Source organism: Colius striatus, chromosome 4 (genome assembly GCF_028858725.1).
Source record: "Colius striatus isolate bColStr4 chromosome 4, bColStr4.1.hap1, whole genome shotgun sequence".
NCBI lineage: Eukaryota > Metazoa > Chordata > Aves > Coliiformes > Coliidae > Colius > Colius striatus.
Genome location: NC_084762.1, coordinates 80,604,581 through 80,625,062, shown reverse-complemented (window position 1 = coordinate 80,625,062; position 20,482 = coordinate 80,604,581). Strand labels below are relative to the sequence as shown.

General features: G+C 33.8%; 1 protein-coding gene across 3 annotated transcripts in view; it reads left to right on the top strand.

Moving 5' to 3' along the window:
- The window catches only part of CSMD3 (CUB and Sushi multiple domains 3), a 611,954-nt gene that overhangs the window by 510,441 nt on the left and 81,031 nt on the right, over positions 1 to 20,482 (top strand). For all 3 annotated transcript variants that reach the window (XM_061994596.1, XM_061994595.1, XM_061994594.1), the window contains 6 exons: positions 3,138 to 3,256; positions 6,368 to 6,437; positions 8,041 to 8,157; positions 11,388 to 11,597; positions 15,251 to 15,439; positions 18,189 to 18,366. In XM_061994596.1, coding sequence (XP_061850580.1) covers positions 3,138 to 3,256; positions 6,368 to 6,437; positions 8,041 to 8,157; positions 11,388 to 11,597; positions 15,251 to 15,439; positions 18,189 to 18,366 — 883 coding nt within the window. The remainder of the gene's footprint in view (positions 1 to 3,137; positions 3,257 to 6,367; positions 6,438 to 8,040; positions 8,158 to 11,387; positions 11,598 to 15,250; positions 15,440 to 18,188; positions 18,367 to 20,482) is intronic.

Sequence of the window (20,482 nt, the reverse complement as noted above, 5' to 3'; positions counted from 1 at the left end):
TCTAAAGACAGAAGGAATTCACATTATATCATTTAAAATATTGACAGTGCCAAGAGCAATAGCTGTGTATGTATGTTTGGATTTAGACAAGGATGTATGCCTGAATTCATACAAATGTAATGTGTTTTCTGTGTGAGTATATTGAACCCAAAATGTGTGCTGAAAATCTGTGATTCAGGAAATAATACTGATGTCCCTTAGTAGATAAATAGTTAACCAGTAGCTCAATGATATATGCTGTTTTATAAAATTATTTATTAACTTTTCATGTGCAGGTGATAGAGATATAGAACAGGCTGCCCATGGAGTTTGTGGAGTCTCTTCTGGGGGTTTTCAGAACCAATCCAGATACATTCCTGTGTAACCTGATCTAGGTGGACCTGCTTTAGAAGGGGGCTTAGACTAGATGATTTGTGGAGATCCCTTCTAACTCCTTCCATTCTGTAATTCTGTGATATGTAATTAAAACATCATATAGATTTTCTGATGGAGTAAGGAAGACAGAAGTGAAGAAGACAGACAAAAGTAATCATGCCGGAATATTTTAAGATCAAGTAAATGATACATTGAAATAAAGAATTAAGTATTTATATTCCAAAACTGTATAGTGATATTACAAATAATTATTTTCCTATTATATTTTTACTTTGTTATTGGATCTTTGAATTCCTGTTTTATTAATAACATACCGTTTACGTATTCAAATTGATAACTGAAACATGAAAATATATAGTATTGAAAAAACTTTGGATCAACTTAAGTACGTCAACAAAGAGCATCACAGAAAACATTTACATAGTATTTATATGTTTTATGCCACTATAAATCCTAATATAATCCTCATTTAACAAAAAAAAAAAGGCTAATTAAGTAATTATGTTATGTAAGTAGTGGTAATATTCTTTTAGGTTAGCTGAGGTTGTCAGATTACCTCATACATAATTTCTGTAATGCTCAATATCTGTTTAAAATTAGTAAATCATAGGACACTAATTTTCATTCTAAAATATAACCCCTAGAAATCAGTGTTCTTAAACTGTTTATCTAATTTCACATCATAAATGCTACAGCATTTCCATAAAACTACATTAATAACTTTAAAAAATAACAAAGGCTATTACTTTTAAGACTTGTGTAGTCCCAGAGTGCAATATCCAAAATTTCATTGGTAGGTTTTTCTATTTAAAGCCATAGAAGCTGTTTGAGAACAGCAGTACAGCATCAGATAGCTGCTTTTCATTTATACATATTTCTTCTTATCTAAAAATTGGTAGATATTGAAAGTATGTTTTCAATGAATGCTTGTGCTAAAATTTATTTTCTTTTCTTTGGTCTTAAAAGTTTAAAAATCTAACACATGGTACTAAGATGGCAGGATAATGTGGTTCAAATAACTAGTCATATATCAGACTGCATCATTTTTAGCTTGTTAGGTTTTGCTTTTAAGTGGAAGGTTCAGTAATTTGAAACAGGAAGTTCCTTACTACCAAAATACAAAATAAAATTTTTAAAAATCTCTAAATTTACAGTGACCAAAAGAATGCATACAACTACTCAGTTTGTGGATCTATATGATTTATTTCTGATATTTACTAACAGATAGTGCAGTTTAAAAAAATGCACTTTTCCTCTCATTACTGTTCTCAGACAAAATAAGGAATGTAAAGGCATTAGGGACTTTTTTTTTTTTCCAATCTAAGGCCATGGTTCCAAGTTTTACTTGTATGGATAAGGAAGACCTCCAAGGAGGTTGTGGAGTCTCCTTCCTTAGAGGTCTTCAAGACCTGCCTGGATGTTCCTGTGAGACCTGATCTAGGTGAACCTGCTTCTGCAGGGAGGTTGGACTAGATGATCTCTGGAGGTCCCTTCCAACCCCTACCATTCTATGATTCTATGATTTTTGGACAAACATTTTCTCTTTTAATGTATTTTTATATAAAAAAATCATGTGCCCAGTACATTTTGTAGATCAGGAATTAAAATCGGTTTAATATCTATTTTCCAAGTGCAAGACATTAAATTTCTTTTTTTTTCTACATTTTTACAATACAATGTTGTTGTAAAATTATGGTAGTGAAAATTATTATTGATGTTCAAAATGTGTCTTATTGAGAAAAACAATGTATAGGATTTATAAATTCCTTAGAATTTGTGTTTCATACACCATTGTAAGAATGTTCAAATAGCAGTTTTTACTGAATGAGATTCTTATATGAGATGATCAGTTACACTAGTAGCTCTTTAAACATGCAGAAGTTGATACTATATTGAAATATTGCCATTATTGAATCTCATTTTTTGCCATTACTCTGTGTACTGATATTTTAGTTGCTTAACAGCCATAGCTTCACAGTTATTTAATGTGTAGTACTTACAGTAGGCAAAGAGAGTAACATATTGGTAATGCTACACATATTCTTACACTCCTGGATCTTCCTGGGAAGATGTAATGCAGAAGAATTTATCTGTCTCTCCTTTTAAAGACCATAACAATACAGTCTCTTGGCAAAGTAGCTTCTATTGTAATCAGAAACTGGAAATAGTAGAGTTGTAACTCTATAGATACTTCATTAAAAAGAGCAGATTAGGTGCAAATTGATATAAATATTTACTCTGTGTGTATGTGTGTCTATATGAATGGAAGAGCAGTCTCAGGCCTCTGAAGGACTACACTTTGCCCTGTTTTTCCTGTGTTTTTCACTTGGTGTTGTATTGGCCAGCATCCTGTGGACCAGATGCTGGGCAAGTGAGGATACAACAGTCTGAATTCGGTAATCTATAATTAGGAGTGAGATTGGATGTGGAAATTAATGAGACTGAGCCAGAAGATAGGTAAATTTGAAGGAATGTAAATTTAAAGGAGACTTTGGGTTGAGATTTCAAGTTCTTGGGAAGTATTTGTTGCTATCTTGATTATTTATTTCCTTTCACTTTACTGAAGAAAGGAGAGTTTTCTCATTATGTAGCATTTATTATAAAATAATATGCCACTTGCTTGTCCACAAACTTCTGGTACTCAAGAGCTCCTTAAAACATATAAATACAGTGTGCCTGTGTACAGTATATTCAAAAGTTATATGTGACTCTAAAAACAGATTTATGTTCCTTAAAATGCCTAAACTTCCATTTTTTCACAGCTATAGGTTTGGACTCTTGTCCTGAACCACAGACCCCAAGCAATGGGATCAAAATTGGAGACAGATACATGGTTGGAGATGTGGTGTCTTTCCAATGTGATCAGGGTTATTCTCTTCAGGTGAGCCAAGTTTCCAGTTTCAAGTGTTGTTTTTTAACATGGTTATGTTTGACTCTATCTGTACGAAATGGAGTTGTAAACATGTGATAAGTTTGCAGGACTGAAAGGCTTTTCTGACAAATATTAAATTAGCAATTATCCTAATATTTCATCAGAAGGGTATGGCTCTGTGCTTCCTCTGCATTATTGGTTACACTGATGGCATCCTTGGTATTCATAGTTCAGCTATGGGGTGTTGGCAAATTAAGTTAAATCACCTGATGAGAAATTATCAATAGTTGTCTATTTACAGAAGGAAAAATAAGAGAAGAGGGGGAATGAGTGTCATGATCCCCTGCTGCAATTAATTTGGCAGAAGTTAAACCCCCTTGCTTTCCAACCGACCTCAGACAATTTTGAGTGATGGGGGGCAGCTGGATTAACTCAGCTGGATTAACTCCTGAATGATGTCCAATCAAACAATTTATCGTGATCAGGTTTCATGTATTCTCAGGAACAGAATTAGGACTCAAACGGAGTCAAGTGCTAATCTACTTTATTTTGCCCAAAACAAACAACAATGTAAGAACAAGAGGGAGAAGGAAAGAAAGAAAAAAAGTGCAAGAGAGGAAAAGATCCAATAGTCACCACTGCGAGTCCACAGCATCCCAGCAGTTCACTTTGAGTTCCAATGTGCCTTCCAGTCCAGTGGGGGAAGAGTTCCCATCTTCTCCGCTGGTCTCGCTTTATGTCCATGCCTCTCACTGGCGCATGCCTGGTACCATCTCTGGATGGTCCTGGAAAGTTCTGGAGAGTCTGAGCTCCCTGTTCGACATCTTTTGTTCACTCTCTTCTGCCAACTCCAGTCCCAGGCGCATGCACAGAGATGGTATGTTCTGAGACAGCGGGTTGTGCATTCAGAGGCAACAGCACCTCTGACAGGTAGAATTTCCTTAGTTGTTGGAGTGATGTGGTTTCAGTGGTTAACTATGCTGACATCAATGTTGAAGCATATTTATGCCTTTCAATAAGAACAAATTAAGGGAAAGGAAATAATTCTTTTTCTCAGTTATATTCTTTCAGTAATTACTTGGGGGAAGATATATAAAAAAAAATTCAAATCTGTGTGTATTTTTGCCAAGTAACTTCTGCTATGCTCTTGCAAAGGTATAACTAAGGGCAACACAGTGACTGTAAACTATGACTAATTTTCCTCTTTGAGTTCCTTAGCGTATGTAACCAGTAGAAATCTGTCTGCCTACAGGAAAGACCTTGAAAAAGATTTTTAACATTTGTACAGTTACACTGCAGGACAAAATCCAAAACTGAGTGTTGTTTCCACTTGTGACACTCCCCAAAGGACTAACCATCACACTACCTATGTATAGCAAAAGAAAAGTCTTAAAAGGGAGAAGGTGTTTTCCATATAATGTGACGTGACTAAGTACTAATGGAGTATTAATAACTTTGGAGTAAAATAGCTAAAGTATTACTTCCCTGCCTTTCTTCATTGACATTAGTCTGTCCTGTAGTGAATGTTGATGAATGTTTAACTAACTGAAGTTTTAAAATGACTGATAAATTCAAATATTTGTTTTACATGGTTCTGTGAAAACTTAAGTACAGGGATCGTATGTACTGCATCAAAAATAGACATTTAATTACTCTTTTGGTCTAAAAAAATGTTTCTTTAAAAGCTGCAATGCATTTATTGTGATAGAAAGTAAATACATGTCTCCTTCCAGATGCCAATTGTTGTTTGTATTTGGAACCTGTATCTCAGTTTCCCTGACAAACAAAGTTCCTAGTCGTGTCTGTAGCCTTCTAGAATTTAAAGAGTAATTAAAACATTGTGTGGCTGCAGCTCTGAAAATGGCTACTGAAGTTTACTTCTTACATTGCCTGATTTTAGATATTCATTCTTAGGAACAGCCCAACAATTACTTTTTTTTCTTCTTTGTTTTTATATAAATAAAAATAAATATAAATGTGTGAGCAGACAAGCCATGGTAACTGGCTGAAACAAATTAAATGTAAAAAACATTGCAGCATACATTTATGTCTGCAAACACACCAAGTAAAACCTATTCCCTACATACTGTTTTTCTGGTTTATACAGTACCACTTTGACACTTTTTTTATTCTAGCAATGAGCAGACACACTTACTTGCACTATGGACAAAGTATGTTTATTTTTCATCTGTGAGAGAAAAAGAATGGGTTGTAGATCGGTGAATAAACTATTCACAGTTATCTTGGATGCTTTAGACATATTTGAGTCCCTTAAATGCTACAGGCTTTGAATTGATAAGATTTAACATGAAAAGCTAATTTTTCTCTTCATATGAAAGTTGAACAAACAGGATAAAAGCCACAGAATACTTTCTACTAGGATATCTTAAAATCTATACAACATGGTTTTGTGAGAAATCCCAAGTACAGTTTTCTCTTCAGATTTTGCATTTTTGTTTACTATTTCTGGAAGACAATTGTATTTATATGAAGCTGATGAACAACACAGAGGTTCCCTCTGCTGGGTCTTGTAAATTATCTGCAACAGATTGCCTTAAAATCATAACACCTTATCTGTTTTATCGGGAGGTTCCTTAAACGTCTCAGCTTTTGGCAATTTAAACCAACTGCTTCAGGGGTGAGGGTAGGGGCTGCATTTAGAATAGATATTAGGAGTAAAGACTGCATTTAGAATAGATATTATGAATTAAAATGTCAAGTAAGTACTAGATATTGTATATGATGCACAAATCATATACATCATATGATGCAAATCACTACTATCTAAACATTGCTTCAGTTTCTAGACACTTTGTTTATACTAAAACTAGTGTTAGAGAATTCAGATGGATAATGTTATAACATTAGAAATAATAAGAAATAATAGAATCTCTAGTAGGCAATCAGTCACAAAGTTAAGGTTACAGTCTTCTCTATGATAAAATTCACAGTGTATAATATAAATATTATAGACTGCTGCTTTTATATATTTTTTATTTTTTATATTTTTTATATATTTTTAAAAATTTTTTAGATAGAAAAAAAATGTTGTCATATTAATGCTGTGTCATATATTGTATTTTTTTATTATATGAATTAGCAAATATTGTGTCATTTTAGGGACATTCGCATATCACCTGCATGCCTGGGCCAGTAAGAAGATGGAATTATCCGATTCCAATATGTTTAGGTATGTTCTGCATCCATAAACTTTCTTAAATATGCCAGAATTAGCCAGAAAACTCAAAAATAAGAGACTGGCATAGGGAAAAGAATAGAGAAAATTTGAAAAAATGAAAAGTGAAAAATTTTCAAATTAAGCTGAAGATTTTCAAAGTATATCTCAGTTATTTTGACAAAGCTCTTCTGAAATGTCCAAGCAGAAGAAGAAAGAACAGAATTTGTTCTAGTCAGAATCTATCATCAATTTTCTATCAGTGATGAAACCTCCAGAGACCCTTGCAAAAACTGTTAATTTATTTATGAATCTTTTCCCCAGCAGAGTGATGACTATTACAGAAAATACTAAAATAGGAATAGCATTACCTTTGTATTTCTGTTAAGTTCAACATAAGGCATGTCTGCACAATGTAAGAAGATGAGATATTATTTTTCAAATTAAACTATGATCATAATAATATTATTGGAAGAAGCACTGGTATCCTGACAGAAGCCCAAATGAAATATCTAAGTGCATTTAAATATATTTATATGATGAATAAATGTGTGGGATGTAAAATTCTATTTGCATTCTCATTCTCTCAATAGAAATGCTGTTTTATTTAGATTCCATAACAGTAAAAAATTATCTGGGTTTTTAATCTTGAATACAGGAAAAGCAGAATGCTACAGATCTTATTCAAGATTTTATACTTTGCTTTTCTTCAAGACAGATTATATATCCTCTTGAGCTCCTCCACATAATCCTGTTCTTAATCCTATGAGGTGTTAAAACCCTCCTGTGAGGTACTGAGCTTCCTCAGCTTAGAATTTATAAATATTCAACACGATTCAGATATTTGCAAGAATTTTTTTCAGGAATTAGTCTTCAGTTTCCATCACTATGCATTAACATATGTCTAGGAAGTCTGTTACGATAATTGCACTGCTCTGGGTAAATTTTGAAGACAAAAATGCTGTGCTGATATTTTCCTGGTCTTTGTCTTTCTTTTTTGCAAGTAATGATTTTTTATTGTGTTTCAAAGGATGTACCAAAGGCATAATTAGCATTTTTAATTCTCATATTGATATGTAAGTTACTTTATTCACTGTTGTCCCGCCTGAAAAAAAATTAAATTGAGTTTCAATATGAATTTAATTCCAATTTTGAGTTACGTTGACTATAGAACAGGAGGAATCAAATTAAGTTTATAAAAAAGATTTCTTAAAATGCATGGAATACAGTACATTTTAAAAATACATAATTATATTTTTCAGATGCATCTTTACAGACTAATGTAGAATTATGTCAATGTTGCTATGAGATGATGTATGTCGCTTGCCTGTTCACAAAAATGTTTTGTGAAGAGTGCAGAGTAAACATTTTTTCTCTTTTCAGATGCATGTGCCCCTGAAATGAAAACCTAGTAAATTCAGAGTAAATAAATATATTTAAAAAGTCTACTTTTAAATTACTGTATTACAGATATTTAGTGGCAAAGTAATATTTGTGTATTTTTTAAGTATAAATCTAGTTATATTATTATATTATTGATACTGGTGGGATCTTCAGTACTCTGGATGATTCTTCAGCTCATTCTACTCCTCTGAAAAATGTTTGGATTTTTTTGCAGCACAATGTGGTGGTAGCATGTCAGATTTCAGTGGAGTAATCCTCAGCCCTGGGTTCCCTGGCAACTATCCTAGCAGTTTGGATTGCACATGGACAATAAAGCTGCCTATTGGTTTTGGTATGTGTTTTTTCATAGATTAAATTTGCTGGGGGGTTATGGATTCAAAACACTGAACATAAATTTTAAAATATTATGAATATTTATCCTGGCTAAAAAACCCCTTTTCATTTATTTAAAGAAGTTATCAAAGCCTTCAAAGAAAGATACAGAATAAAAAAGCAATTAGGTTCTTAGTTTTATTTTAACATATACTACAATTTTCTGTAAAACAAAGTCATTCAATTAGAATGAAGCACAATTTCCTAACTTTACAGGCTTAATTTCTCTTCATGGAGTCATAAATTCCCCTGAACAAAATGGCTATCGCAAATGTTTTAAAATGAGTCAGTATCAGTTTACTAGAAGTTAAAGGTATATTTGAGTATATTATTAAGCTTCTTTGCTTAGCCCAGGTGAATTTTGCAGCAGCATGTCAATGGTCTTGAAAGGAACCTCTAGAAGCATCCCACTCAAAATTATCAAACTTTGTACTGAAACTGAAATTGTCAGTAACATTAGATCAAATCCACTATGACTGGCAGATCCTTCTTAGCAGATCTGCTGCTTACCTAATCAGTTCCAGCCTGCACAAACAGATAAAGTGTTGTGCTACAGATACAGAACTTTGCAGTTCATGTGCAAACCTGTAAGAAGGATTTCTTTCTAAGGCTTCTAGTTTTTCAGTGTTTTCTCTGGACAGAAGTTGTGCCATTTGACATATCATCCATATCATCCACAATTTATTATCTTCCATAAATTTCTTGAGGAAGCATTTGCATCATGAGTAAACAGAAAAAAACAACCAAACAAACACCATGGTCTTTTACTTGTTTAAGTGTTTCTAAGAAGATTTTTTCCTGGTTAAATGTTACAGATCATAAGCTTATCCAGTATATCTTAGCTAATGGTTTAATCTAATTTTATGATATTACGTTGATTTTGATCAATTTACAAGGTTACTTTACATGATTTGTTGCAATTCTTTCTGAGATTTTATATATGAATATATGAAATATTCATTCAATAGTTATGTCCGAAATACAAAAAGTCGTGGAAAACAATCAGTCTTACAGGCAGAAGTCAGAGGCAGGTGATATAGACTGAGCAAAGGATTAATACTTTGGAAGATTTCTGTTCTTCTGGAACCTGTAGTGAAAGACAGTAGAGTATAGAGAGCAGAATGATAGACAAAAGTATATTAGAGCTGGTTTTCTCTTGAGCAAAGTGAGTGAAAGTGAAAAAAAATGACAGTAAGTCAACATGAGTTGACAGTTAATAATGACAGCTTGAACTTCGGACAAGTGTTTGGTTCACAGGATCAAATAAAAGGCCAAGCCTACAAATATCATGGATAGAGAAAGAGCAAAATTTGGATATAACTGGATTCTCTATGTAGGTAATGTAGGAAGGCTGACAATGTCAAAAAATAACACTTAAAGCAAAAGCTTTTTTATAAGATATAGACTTTCTTCAGGTAAAAAGAGACAGAAAATAGGTTCTGAGAACACACAGCACTCCTGCCCCAGTTCGTGGAAGTTAAAGACCCTTGCTCTCCTTTCAGGCCAGAGGCAACAACACCCCTTTCTCACTCCGGTAGCGGGCACCTAACCCACACATACTGGATCCCCCATTAGCTGGCATTCTGGGCACAATGTCTGTAGGCTCATAGAATACAGGATCAGGAAAGAGATCTTTAAATGTCACTTAGCAAAATCCTCCTGCAATGAGCAGGGGCATCTCCAACTAGATCAAGTTGCTCAGAGGCCCTGTAGGACCCTTCCTAGATCCAGATCTCACTTGCTCCACTACCTGACACCACAGACTGCTGGGATCCCACACCCCTTATCTGACTATAGCAGCTGGCACAAATTTTCTCACACTCTCCCCACAGATACAGAGGTCTCATCAGTACTTGGCACTGAAAGCCCCACACTTGCTCCAGTAGCTAACACCACGGAGCAGGGGTGACCACATCTCCGGACGATGCCAGCAGTTGCCAAAAAATTCCGCTTACAGACTTAGAGAATAAGAATATATGTAGAGATATTTCAGAAAATATTTAATACGAAGATATGAAATGATAACACAGACAGATTAGCTATCGACCCTCCTCATTCTACATACAACCAGCCCTGTTGATGCCCTTTTCTGCCTACCCACATCTTTATTCCTCCCTGTTCCCCTGTGCATCTCCTCAGGAGGCTGTATAGGTCTATGATTTTGTACAACTCTCCCAGTATGGGATTCCTCTTTTTTACAGTCTTATCGGTTAAAGTTCAGGTGATCTTCCTAAAATTTGTGCCTACAGTTTCTCGACAGCCATTCAGCTAGTGCGATTGGCAAGGTTACTTTCTCATCAGTAGCTCTGTGTTTGCTTTGTCAGGTCTGTGTCTGTACTGAGTCCTGGCTTCCTCGTTTTTGCTGGTTTCCAAACTGATGTAGGCCTTAATCAGATAACCTTGTTTAAATAACAATTCTCATACTCTTCTCTCAACCTTATCCATTAGTGTGATTGACCATGTTTGTTTCTTATCACTGACTGCCTCAGGTTTGTGTCCCTGTACTGGTTTACAGCTTCCTCCTTTTCTTATTTTCCCTTCATTTAAAAATGTCCTTGACCAGGACGTGACCCTTCAAAGAGCATTCTTCTTCCAAATACCTTTATAATATAACTGAACCATCTTATATGCATAATTTTTACAGTGTCTCACTATTTTTATAGATTTATATATTTTACTACCCATAAGCTTGAGAGAGACCAGTTTATGTACATCTGAAATGCAGCTATCTCTGGGGGGAAATTCTGTCTGTGGGTTTTGGTTCTATTTTTTTCCCAGGGATAGCACAGAAAGCATTTTCTCTTTCAATAGAACCGAAGAGTATTTTATGAAATTGAAAACAGGAAAGGTTTAACTAAATTGAATATATGCAATGAGCAGAAGTTAAATTTGCCCAAAATCCACAAACAACAATCCACCCAAGAAGTAGCATATAAATAACCTACAGTTCAATGCTTTAGATCCTGTCAGTATTTCAGTGTTAGCATGTATTACCTTGCCAGCATTTCAGAATTAGTAATGCATGAGAAGAAAGAATGCTTGAAACTGAATTCCAAGGACTGCATCTGAAAGTGTTAATACATGCATTTCCACTGGTTATGTTATCTCCTGATATTATTGTATTATTATTATTATTTTCCCTCCTGTTATGGATACTGGTGACTTTTGTTTACTGATGATGTTTTCCAGGTGTCCATTTGCAATTCGTGAATTTCTCAACGGAGACCATACATGATTACTTAGAAGTTAGGAGTGGATCTACAGAAACTAGCACTGTTATTGGGAGACTAAGTGGCCCTCAGCTACCTGCCTCTCTTTTCAGCACAACTCATGAAACCAGCTTATACTTTCACAGTGATTACTCACAGAACAAACAAGGTTTTCATATTGTGTATCAAGGTGAGTTTTTGATGTTCTTATGCAATAACAAGGTGGCAGCTGAAGGTTATTTCTCTTTTTTGGTGTTCTTAAAAGCTAAACATGAAAAAGTTTTTGTGTATTTCAAACTAGTGTTATGCATCAAGATCAAAAAGAGGAATTCAGAAAATAAAGACGAAAAAGAAATAAATAATTGCATATTCTCTTTAAAAAGCAGTTCAAATGTAGGCAAACAGGTAGTTTCCCATATCTGAATTTGGTTGATAATAATTTACATTACATGGCTTTACAAAGTAATTATCTCTATTTTAATACTGTTACAAGCATAAGGGAATCTCAATTTTGTGTCCTAGGTTCTGGAAGGAGAAGATCTAAATATTGCTTTAGAGTATGTGATCCATGTAGGCTAGTACAGAATAATGCCAAATCAGAGGTCTCCAAAACCATTTTATTTCCTAGTTGGAAATATTGCTGGAAGATTCTCATTCAGTTGTACCCAAATAGGTCATGATGAGTTAGGGAAGACTGCAAGATCATAATTTTATTGATATAATTACATATAAAAATTATTAGATCATTACTTTGAAAAAAAGTCAAATATATATTTTCAACTATACCTGTTTTCATGATATGAATAATGTCAAAGGATGATTTAAAGTGCTTTTGCTTTAGAGCAGCCTCCGATTACTCTTTCAATAGGAGCAAGCTCAAATTGACTTGAGCTCTATGTAACATCCTGGAAGAAAGCCACTGAAAAAAATATTAGCTTTTAAAAAAAAGTCGGTTTATGACTGGTAAGATTTTATTAACTTCTTATTTGGAACATGGTAAAATTTGTAGGAGTAAGGAAGCTTTAAAATCTACTGCTAAGAGGACAGTAAAAGTGGATTCTATTACTGCTATTAACCAAAACAGTAATCATTTTGGACATACTATTATTTGCCAAAGAAATAAAAAAAAGTTCTTGTCTTTTTAGCCATTTAAGAGAGAACCGTTTCTTTCAAACAGATAAAATCTGTGATATTCAGATTTTGCAGATTTTACATAGCGTATGTTCTCAGTTCTGTAATAAGAAGTCAATGTTTCAAATCTTCTTGGCAAAAATCACCAGGATGTGAGAGAAGCTTCTTTTCAAGTCTTACTTGTTTAGTATAAAATCTTTGATATTCATAGTTGATTATAGAGTCTTTTAATTCTTTTAAGAAGAACACATAAAATTACAGAAAAGTTTTTTTCCTCTTCCTAAAACATAAGAATGTAAAAGCTGAAATCATCTATCGAATCAGAAAAAATATCCATCTAACTCAGTATGGTATTTCCAATGGCAAAAACAAAATGCTACTTAGCAGCACAGAAGCCTAGGTAGTTTCTTTTCTCCTCTCCCAGCATCCACAGTTTTTCTCAAATGCTTAATTCTGTTACTGTGGGATTTGATGGCATTTTCACATTTAGCTTTCTGCTACCGTTGTGGGTTTTTATGTATGAACTGAAGTTATAACATCTCCAATCTCTTTCCCAAGAAAGCATGTTTCAGTAACTTGCTCAGTAATATTATTTATTATTGTAGGCTGTATCACATTGCCAGATATAGAAGTCAGTCTCACTGATTTCAAAGATGCCCTCTAATCATAAATAAGATTTACATTGGGAAATCACCACTCCTCTAGATCACATCTTGAAACAAAATTATATATATCTTGGTTCAGCAGCTCTTCTGGGTGAAAGCCATCTACCCTGGTCATTTGTCTTATCTATTTAATGTTGTACTTTTGTATTTACTCAAAATTTATCTATTGCTTTAGACCTGTGTAATACAAGTGCCGTATTATGTTGAGATATCTCTACACCATCTTCAGCAGTAAAGATGGGTACTAAGAATTTATTTAGTTTTTATCTCTATGGCATCCTAATCCATAAAAGTCCCTTTTTTCTCATCTGTCAAGAATTGTCCCACCAGTTCCTTAGGTGACTTCTGATGCTGTCAAATGCTGTTGGCATCTTCTGCAAGATATCTTTAAATTATTTTTGCTCTCTGTGTTTTGTATTTCAATTTTACCTGTTATGTTTTAAGACATTTTGGAAAGGCAGATTTTTCCCTATTGTAGCTTCTTTAAATTTCCTGCTGAGTTACACAGACATTTTTCTGAACTGCTTCAGTGTTTATGATTCCGAATTATAGAAGGTATTTTACCTGGTCTTTTAAAGTAGTGTCAATTAGCAGATTCCAATCAGCAGTATGTCATTTTTGCGTAATTTCCTTTCCAGAAAATAGAATATCCCTGTGCTGAGTTTGACTTGCTCTCTCCCTGTACAATCAAATCATATTATAGCTGCTATTATTCTCAGACTAAGGCTTGAGTCTGATTCAAATCTACAATAACATCTTTTCTTGTGAGCTCTCCAACTGCTTGTTCTAGGGAGCAGTACTGCATTCAAAATTTAATTTTTTTAAGCCATCCTGATGAGATGGGGATTTGTGTACTCCATTACTACTATGGGTTGTATTTTTTCAGCTACTCTAATTTTACTTAAAATTTCCTGTTCACTGTCATTTTCCTGTTTAGACGTTTGTAGAAGCAGCTTAGTACAAACCTTGTATTTCTGGAGGTTTAATTTCCACCTATAACTATTCTGTAATGCCTCTGTTTTTTTTTTTTTAAATATTTTTCCTCTATGGCTCTTAATATTATTTCTAAACAACAGTGGTGCTTTCCAACCTGGAAGTCTCTGCCCTCTGTCTTGGAAAGGTGGTCGCCTGGCAACACTGCATCCTGCTGCTATATGCCATGCTTTTCACTTCAGGGCTCTTGGCTGGTTCAAGCATTCTAGATCCTACCTCCTGTGTTTTAGGCTCCTATATTGGTGTGAAAGGGCTTCTTAGCTTGGCCCTTGTTCTGTTCCTTAATAGTGCATGCATCACTCAACATGCACTGTAGGCTACCTGATTTGTTTGTCTGTTCTGTTTGTCATCCTCCTGTACTTTTTTTAGAGGGGCATTTGCTGTTAGCCTGCTCTCTGTCGTGACGTCGTATCAGTCTTCTGTACCTGTCAGTTTTTTCTCATGCTTCTAGTTTAGATAATCTTCTACAACCTTTTTAATTTTCATTTTCAGCAACTTGGATCCATTTTGATTAGGGTGTGCTTAAGGTTGTACTTGGAAGCAATTTGTAGTCTAAAAGATACAGTCAGTGCTGTACCTTTTAGAAGACCTAAATGGGAAAAATAAAAAATCTAAGTTCATTTCTATTCTCTTCTTCTCTAGTGCAGTGCTTCTGCACTTACTAAAGTGAAAAGATAAAATGAAGAAGTTGATCTCACTTTTACCTTGATGGATCCTTTTCCAAAAACCTGGAGGGTAGTGTGCTGGATATTTGTTGGTTTGTTCAGACACACACACACACAACATAAAGTGTAAAGAATATAAGATTATTTAAACATTAGTTGCAGTATCATGTTTTCCTTATGAGATTTGGAATTGAAAATTAATTTTTATGCATATTTCCAGAATTGCTGTGGGAATGTTTCACTGTTCTTCTGGCATAGGACCAATGATTTTGATTGTCACTTTGGTGGAACTTAAGATATTGATTTTATTCTAATGAAAACATTTTCTTGTTGAAGTAATAAGAAGTTATATGCTTTTCCCCTTCATTATTATTATTTATGTATTTCAGCATATCAACTACAAAGCTGTCCTGACCCTCGACCATTTCGTAATGGTTTTGTTATTGGGAATGATTTTACTGTGGGACAAACTATTTCATTTGAGTGTTTTCCTGGGTACACATTAATTGGAAATTCAGCTCTGACTTGCCTTCATGGTATCAGCCGTAACTGGAATCATCCTCTCCCCAGATGTGAAGGTATGTTCTGTGTGACCTATGAACATCTCATTATTTATATGTCTCCCTAAGGACTATTAAATGAAATAATTTCAGCTTTTCAATTTACAGAGACCTATATTCTTATATTTTGGGGTTTTTTTGCAGAGGAAATATTCAGTTTTACAGGTGAAAATTTTTGCAGAGAAGCTGAAATGTTTCATGGAAATATGAAATCTTTGAAAACTTTCCTGAGATAGTGTTTATTTTTGTGAGGTTAGGTTTAAGGTCTGTAGTGTGAAGACCTATGTTACATTTTAATCTAGATAGTGCTACAGAATAAAACTTCTGCAATGATTGAAGAAATAAAGATGAAAAACCTGAACTTCCCAACTCTGAAAAATTATTTTCTCTCTTATCAATTAGAAAGAAATGTCACAATTGGCATAAAGTGCAGTTCTCTTCCAGTCAATGCTGTGTGAAGTTCTTTCTACGTGTAATTTTTGTGAATGTGAATATTTTTTAAATTTTAAATTTTTACATTTGATTCTTTTTGCACTGGTGTGTTTGAAGATGGCAAACTAATTCAGTGGTCTATGGTTTGCACATAGCTGCAATTTTAAGAAGACAGAGTGAACATATATGATGACACCATAGAAGTATTATCTTATTCCTACCTATGCTGAAAGAAACTAAGCAGCAGGCCAAGGAAGGTCAGTTGTTCAGTGTCATGAGACCTTGAAACAGAAGGATGGATGATTTGGTAACACAGAAATCTCTTAAAAAAATATCTATGCACCACAAAACCTATTTGTGGAACTGAAGACTTAATTTCCTTACATATGAAATAATCACTTTCTTCTGGAATATCTAACTTTGTAACAATTGTGGAAACATTCAGACAGCAATATTAGGCTCCTGGAAAAACTTAGACACTGCGAAGATACTTCATATGCAAAACTATCATTCCCAAGTCCTACCTTTCTGGAGCCACAAGAACCAAACATAATTAACAATTAAGTTATTGACTGTAAATTTCCTCATATGCCTAAACAATAGTTTTCCACAAAGCCAAGGCTTTTCTGGAGGATGTGGTAGCTAAATTAAAACATATCTATAAAGAATTCAGAAAGAGAAGCCTTATCATATAAAAGAGATATGACACCTACACTGTCTTTTGAAAGCAGAAGTTAATTCATCAAAATTAAGTTTCGATCCCCATTTTCTGACTCCTGAGAGAATAGTAATGGTTCATGTCTTAACTGCTAAACAGCTAAACTTAACTTCTAAAATTCCCTATCACTTAGTTCTAGCTGTATTTTCTGTGCCTCAGAATCATGACAATTAATTTACTGAGTAATTCAATTTCTTCAAATTAACTCACTGTCACCAAAAATTTGATTAGTAAGTTCTAAGATGGCCAAAGTAGGAGTTCCAAGTATTGCCTTTGGTGAAGTTCCTGAACACTGGCTGGAGGTTCTTTGTTTCTATTTAATATGATATGAACATATACAGATTAAAAAAATCAATCTAATTGATATTGGAATTCTAATTTGTCTAATGTGCCTCACATTCCAGATTCAGCTGCTGGAGGAATTTCTTAAATTACATGGAATTTTGTTCAAATATTTGCTCTGGTACTTTCAATGAAAAGATTTTGATGTTTCTATATGTTACTACTGGTTTTGAGATTTGTTTTATTGTTTGAGGTTTTTATTGTTCAAGGAAAAAGGTAATTAGATATCTTCTAGTTGTTCTTGGTTTAAGATGAAGGCATTAAAATGAAGTAGATTTGTTTTGTTTTGTTTTATTTACCTAATGCCAGAAATATACATCATATTTTTAAGTTGAATTTGCTTTATAATCTTTATTGTAAGGCAGTATCTACTAGGGCTTGTTTAATGCCTCAGACTCCTTGAAGGAGACAATCTGAATCCAGTATCACTACAATGGTTCCTGTTTAAACAATTCTGTTCTCTTCTTGAACGCTCATGCACCTAAAATCCCTCTAACCCGTGCTCAGCACCATCTAAAACTCTTTGACCCTTCTTAACTCATCTGCCTCACTTTTATCCTTTTGGAATCTATTCCCTCTGCTTTTCCAAGAAATATCATTGCCTGACAGTCCATGTTGTCAGTCCTCTAAGACACTGCTGCAAAATCAGTTCTGTCTACCAAAACCCCGTAGAAACTTTCAAGATAAAAGCTGAAGAAAAGCAATATACCAGCTGTAGAGTCTGAATGGATGAGCTGTGACTAGGAAAGGCTCCTTACTCTGCAGTTCAGCACCAAAGTATATTTAAATAAGCTGTAACACATAACCTAAATACAAACAATGCATAATTCCTATACATTAAACTGGTATTTCCAGCAACCTGTTCTCTGGTTAGAGATTCTTCAGCTTATTTCAGGGAATCTGAGCAATGAAAGCAAGTTATGTGTTTCACTGCTAATTTGTAGCTAGCATTTACACAGAACCGTAATAAAGTGGGTTTCAATTATGCAGGGAAAAACTTAACCTCATATCTAAACATTACATTAGTTCTAGTTCTGATAGTATTTATGACATGTTTTTTCTTTTACATTTGACCAATAATGTCAAAATAGACTTCTGAGTATTTGCAAAATGCTCAATAAAATATTTTTATAAGCAGCAATGGTTTTGCATAATCTAGTTATACTGAAAAAAAAAAGGTCTTTAAAATTATGGCCTTTACATTGTCAAAGAAGAATGCAAGAAGCATCTAATTTTTTTAAAAAACAAACCCCAAATGTACTCTTTTTTTTATAGCACTCTGTGGAGGAAATATAACTGCAATGAATGGCACAATCTACTCTCCAGGATACCCTGATGAGTACCCAAACTTTCAAGATTGCTTCTGGCTTGTAAGAGTACCACCTGGGAATGGAATCTACATCAATTTCACAGTTCTCCAAACAGAGCCAATATATGATTTCATAACTGTCTGGTAAGGAAACACTTCTGGCATTTATTTTATCTTCATGTGTCACAGTGCAACAAAGTATGAATTAAAAAGACTTTATTTGTGATTTCTCCCTTGGAACTAGTATTTTGTGTAGGGGAAATGAGTGATTTACACTAATCCATGTTTTCTAATGTTCCATTGTCTATAAATAGCACTGGACATGAAGTTTCATATCACTTGTCTTAAGAATTCCAAACCAATAACAGTGTGCCTCAGTTTCTTGGTGAAGAAAAGCATTCAGACATGTGCTATGACAACATATCAACAATCACTAGAAGTAATAGTTAAGAGTGCTATAAACTGTTGTAGCTGTGTGTAGCAATTAAAATGTTTTAGCATATTAATATAAGAAACTATAGCAACATTCTTAATTTCTTCCAAGTGGACTGGTTTTAAGATGTTCATAGAAAAAAAACGGGAGAGACTACTTATAACTCACTATGACAAAACGAATTAACAATAGTTGAAAACAGATTATATTATATATATACATATTCTATATATATATATTCTATATATACCTAAGTTCATGTCTATCATGAGTCTTTTCAGGTAATGAAACCTCCATTTTTCTTAGTTGCAAAGTTGGTACAGGCAGAAAGATGTAACCAAATGTAATGCCTCCCGTGGTAATCGTGAAACTGTTACCTGTGAGTCCCCTACACCTTTCAACAGTGGCTGAAACCTTTTGCAGCTTACCTAAACCAATAACCCACTGACTGTTGAATCTTCAGATTGAGAATCCACAGTTGGAGAGAAAAGTCTTGTAGTCTGAGTAGTTCAAAATAACAAGCGGCAATTTGGATTATTAGTTATGCGTGTTTCTGTTGCACAACAGTTTAATTTGGATTAAAGTGAATTTTTATGACTCAGATTTTCATTCCTACTTCATAAATATTACAGTGTTTTCTGTACACTTTTGTAATCATTTCTGTAGGTCCTGTGGAGTTTTTTTCGAGTCCTGCAAACTATCCTCTCCTGCATCCCAGATACTTGATTGATTTGCCCTAATGTCTAACAAAAATTTGATCAGAACATGTACCCAGACTATTGTGCTGATAAAATTCAGATAATTTTGAATTGCTTTAACTCTTCACTACTTGTTTTATCAAATTTAGACTGACCTTCAGAGCCTTCCCTGAATTAAATTGTACATTTGTAGGCATACAAACATCTTTTCTCTATTTCATCCCACATAAACTAGAACACTACTGTCCACTTCTAGTGCTTCCTACGTTGAGCTCTTCACAGAATCACAGAATCATTAGCTGTATTGCAAATGTAGTTCTCAAAGTAAATGTAATTATATATATCTTAAAAAAATTAAAATCTCAAGTTTATTTTGTAATGTGTTCCTATTTAGATGTTTTATGTCCTACTTAGATAAACAACACTTTCAGGAAAATATTCTGAAATTAAAGCATTATGCAATTCATGTATATATCATGTATGTTGCTATTTATGTATGATTTATATGCCTGTATCAACGGTATTGTATACATGATGACTATACAATTAAGTAGCTTATTCCACTTCTGAGATGCTATTTATTTACAGAGATGATCAGAAATTTTGATAGCTGTTTCCAATAGAAAAAAAAAAATCAATATATTCACAATTAAAATGTTTCTTCTAGTCATGTTATTTCCCTGATAAAACAGAAGGGGAAGGGACAACATGTAATAAATTGAACAAATTTACTTCTGCAAAACTTATAAAACAAAAAAATATCCATCACTTTATTGTGAATTGTTTTCAGTTAAAATGTGCCAATAACAATTAGAAAATTTAAATTTTTAATATTCATCAATTCTGAACTTGAAGGAAGAAAGTATGAAAATTTAATTACACCATGATTCTGTTTTCTATACAGTTTGGCTATTGATTGATTTAATTTTGCCATTGAAGTACGTAATTGTTGCATAAGGTAGCAGTGATCTTACCAACGGTCCATGTATTGCCTTAACTCCTAGTAAATAGTGCAAAAATAATATCAATCAATCTATGTGAACAAGGATCTAAGAAATTAGCAAACTGCACATCATACTTAGTTTTGATTAGAACTGCCATTTGTACAAATGTTTACCTGACCCTGAGA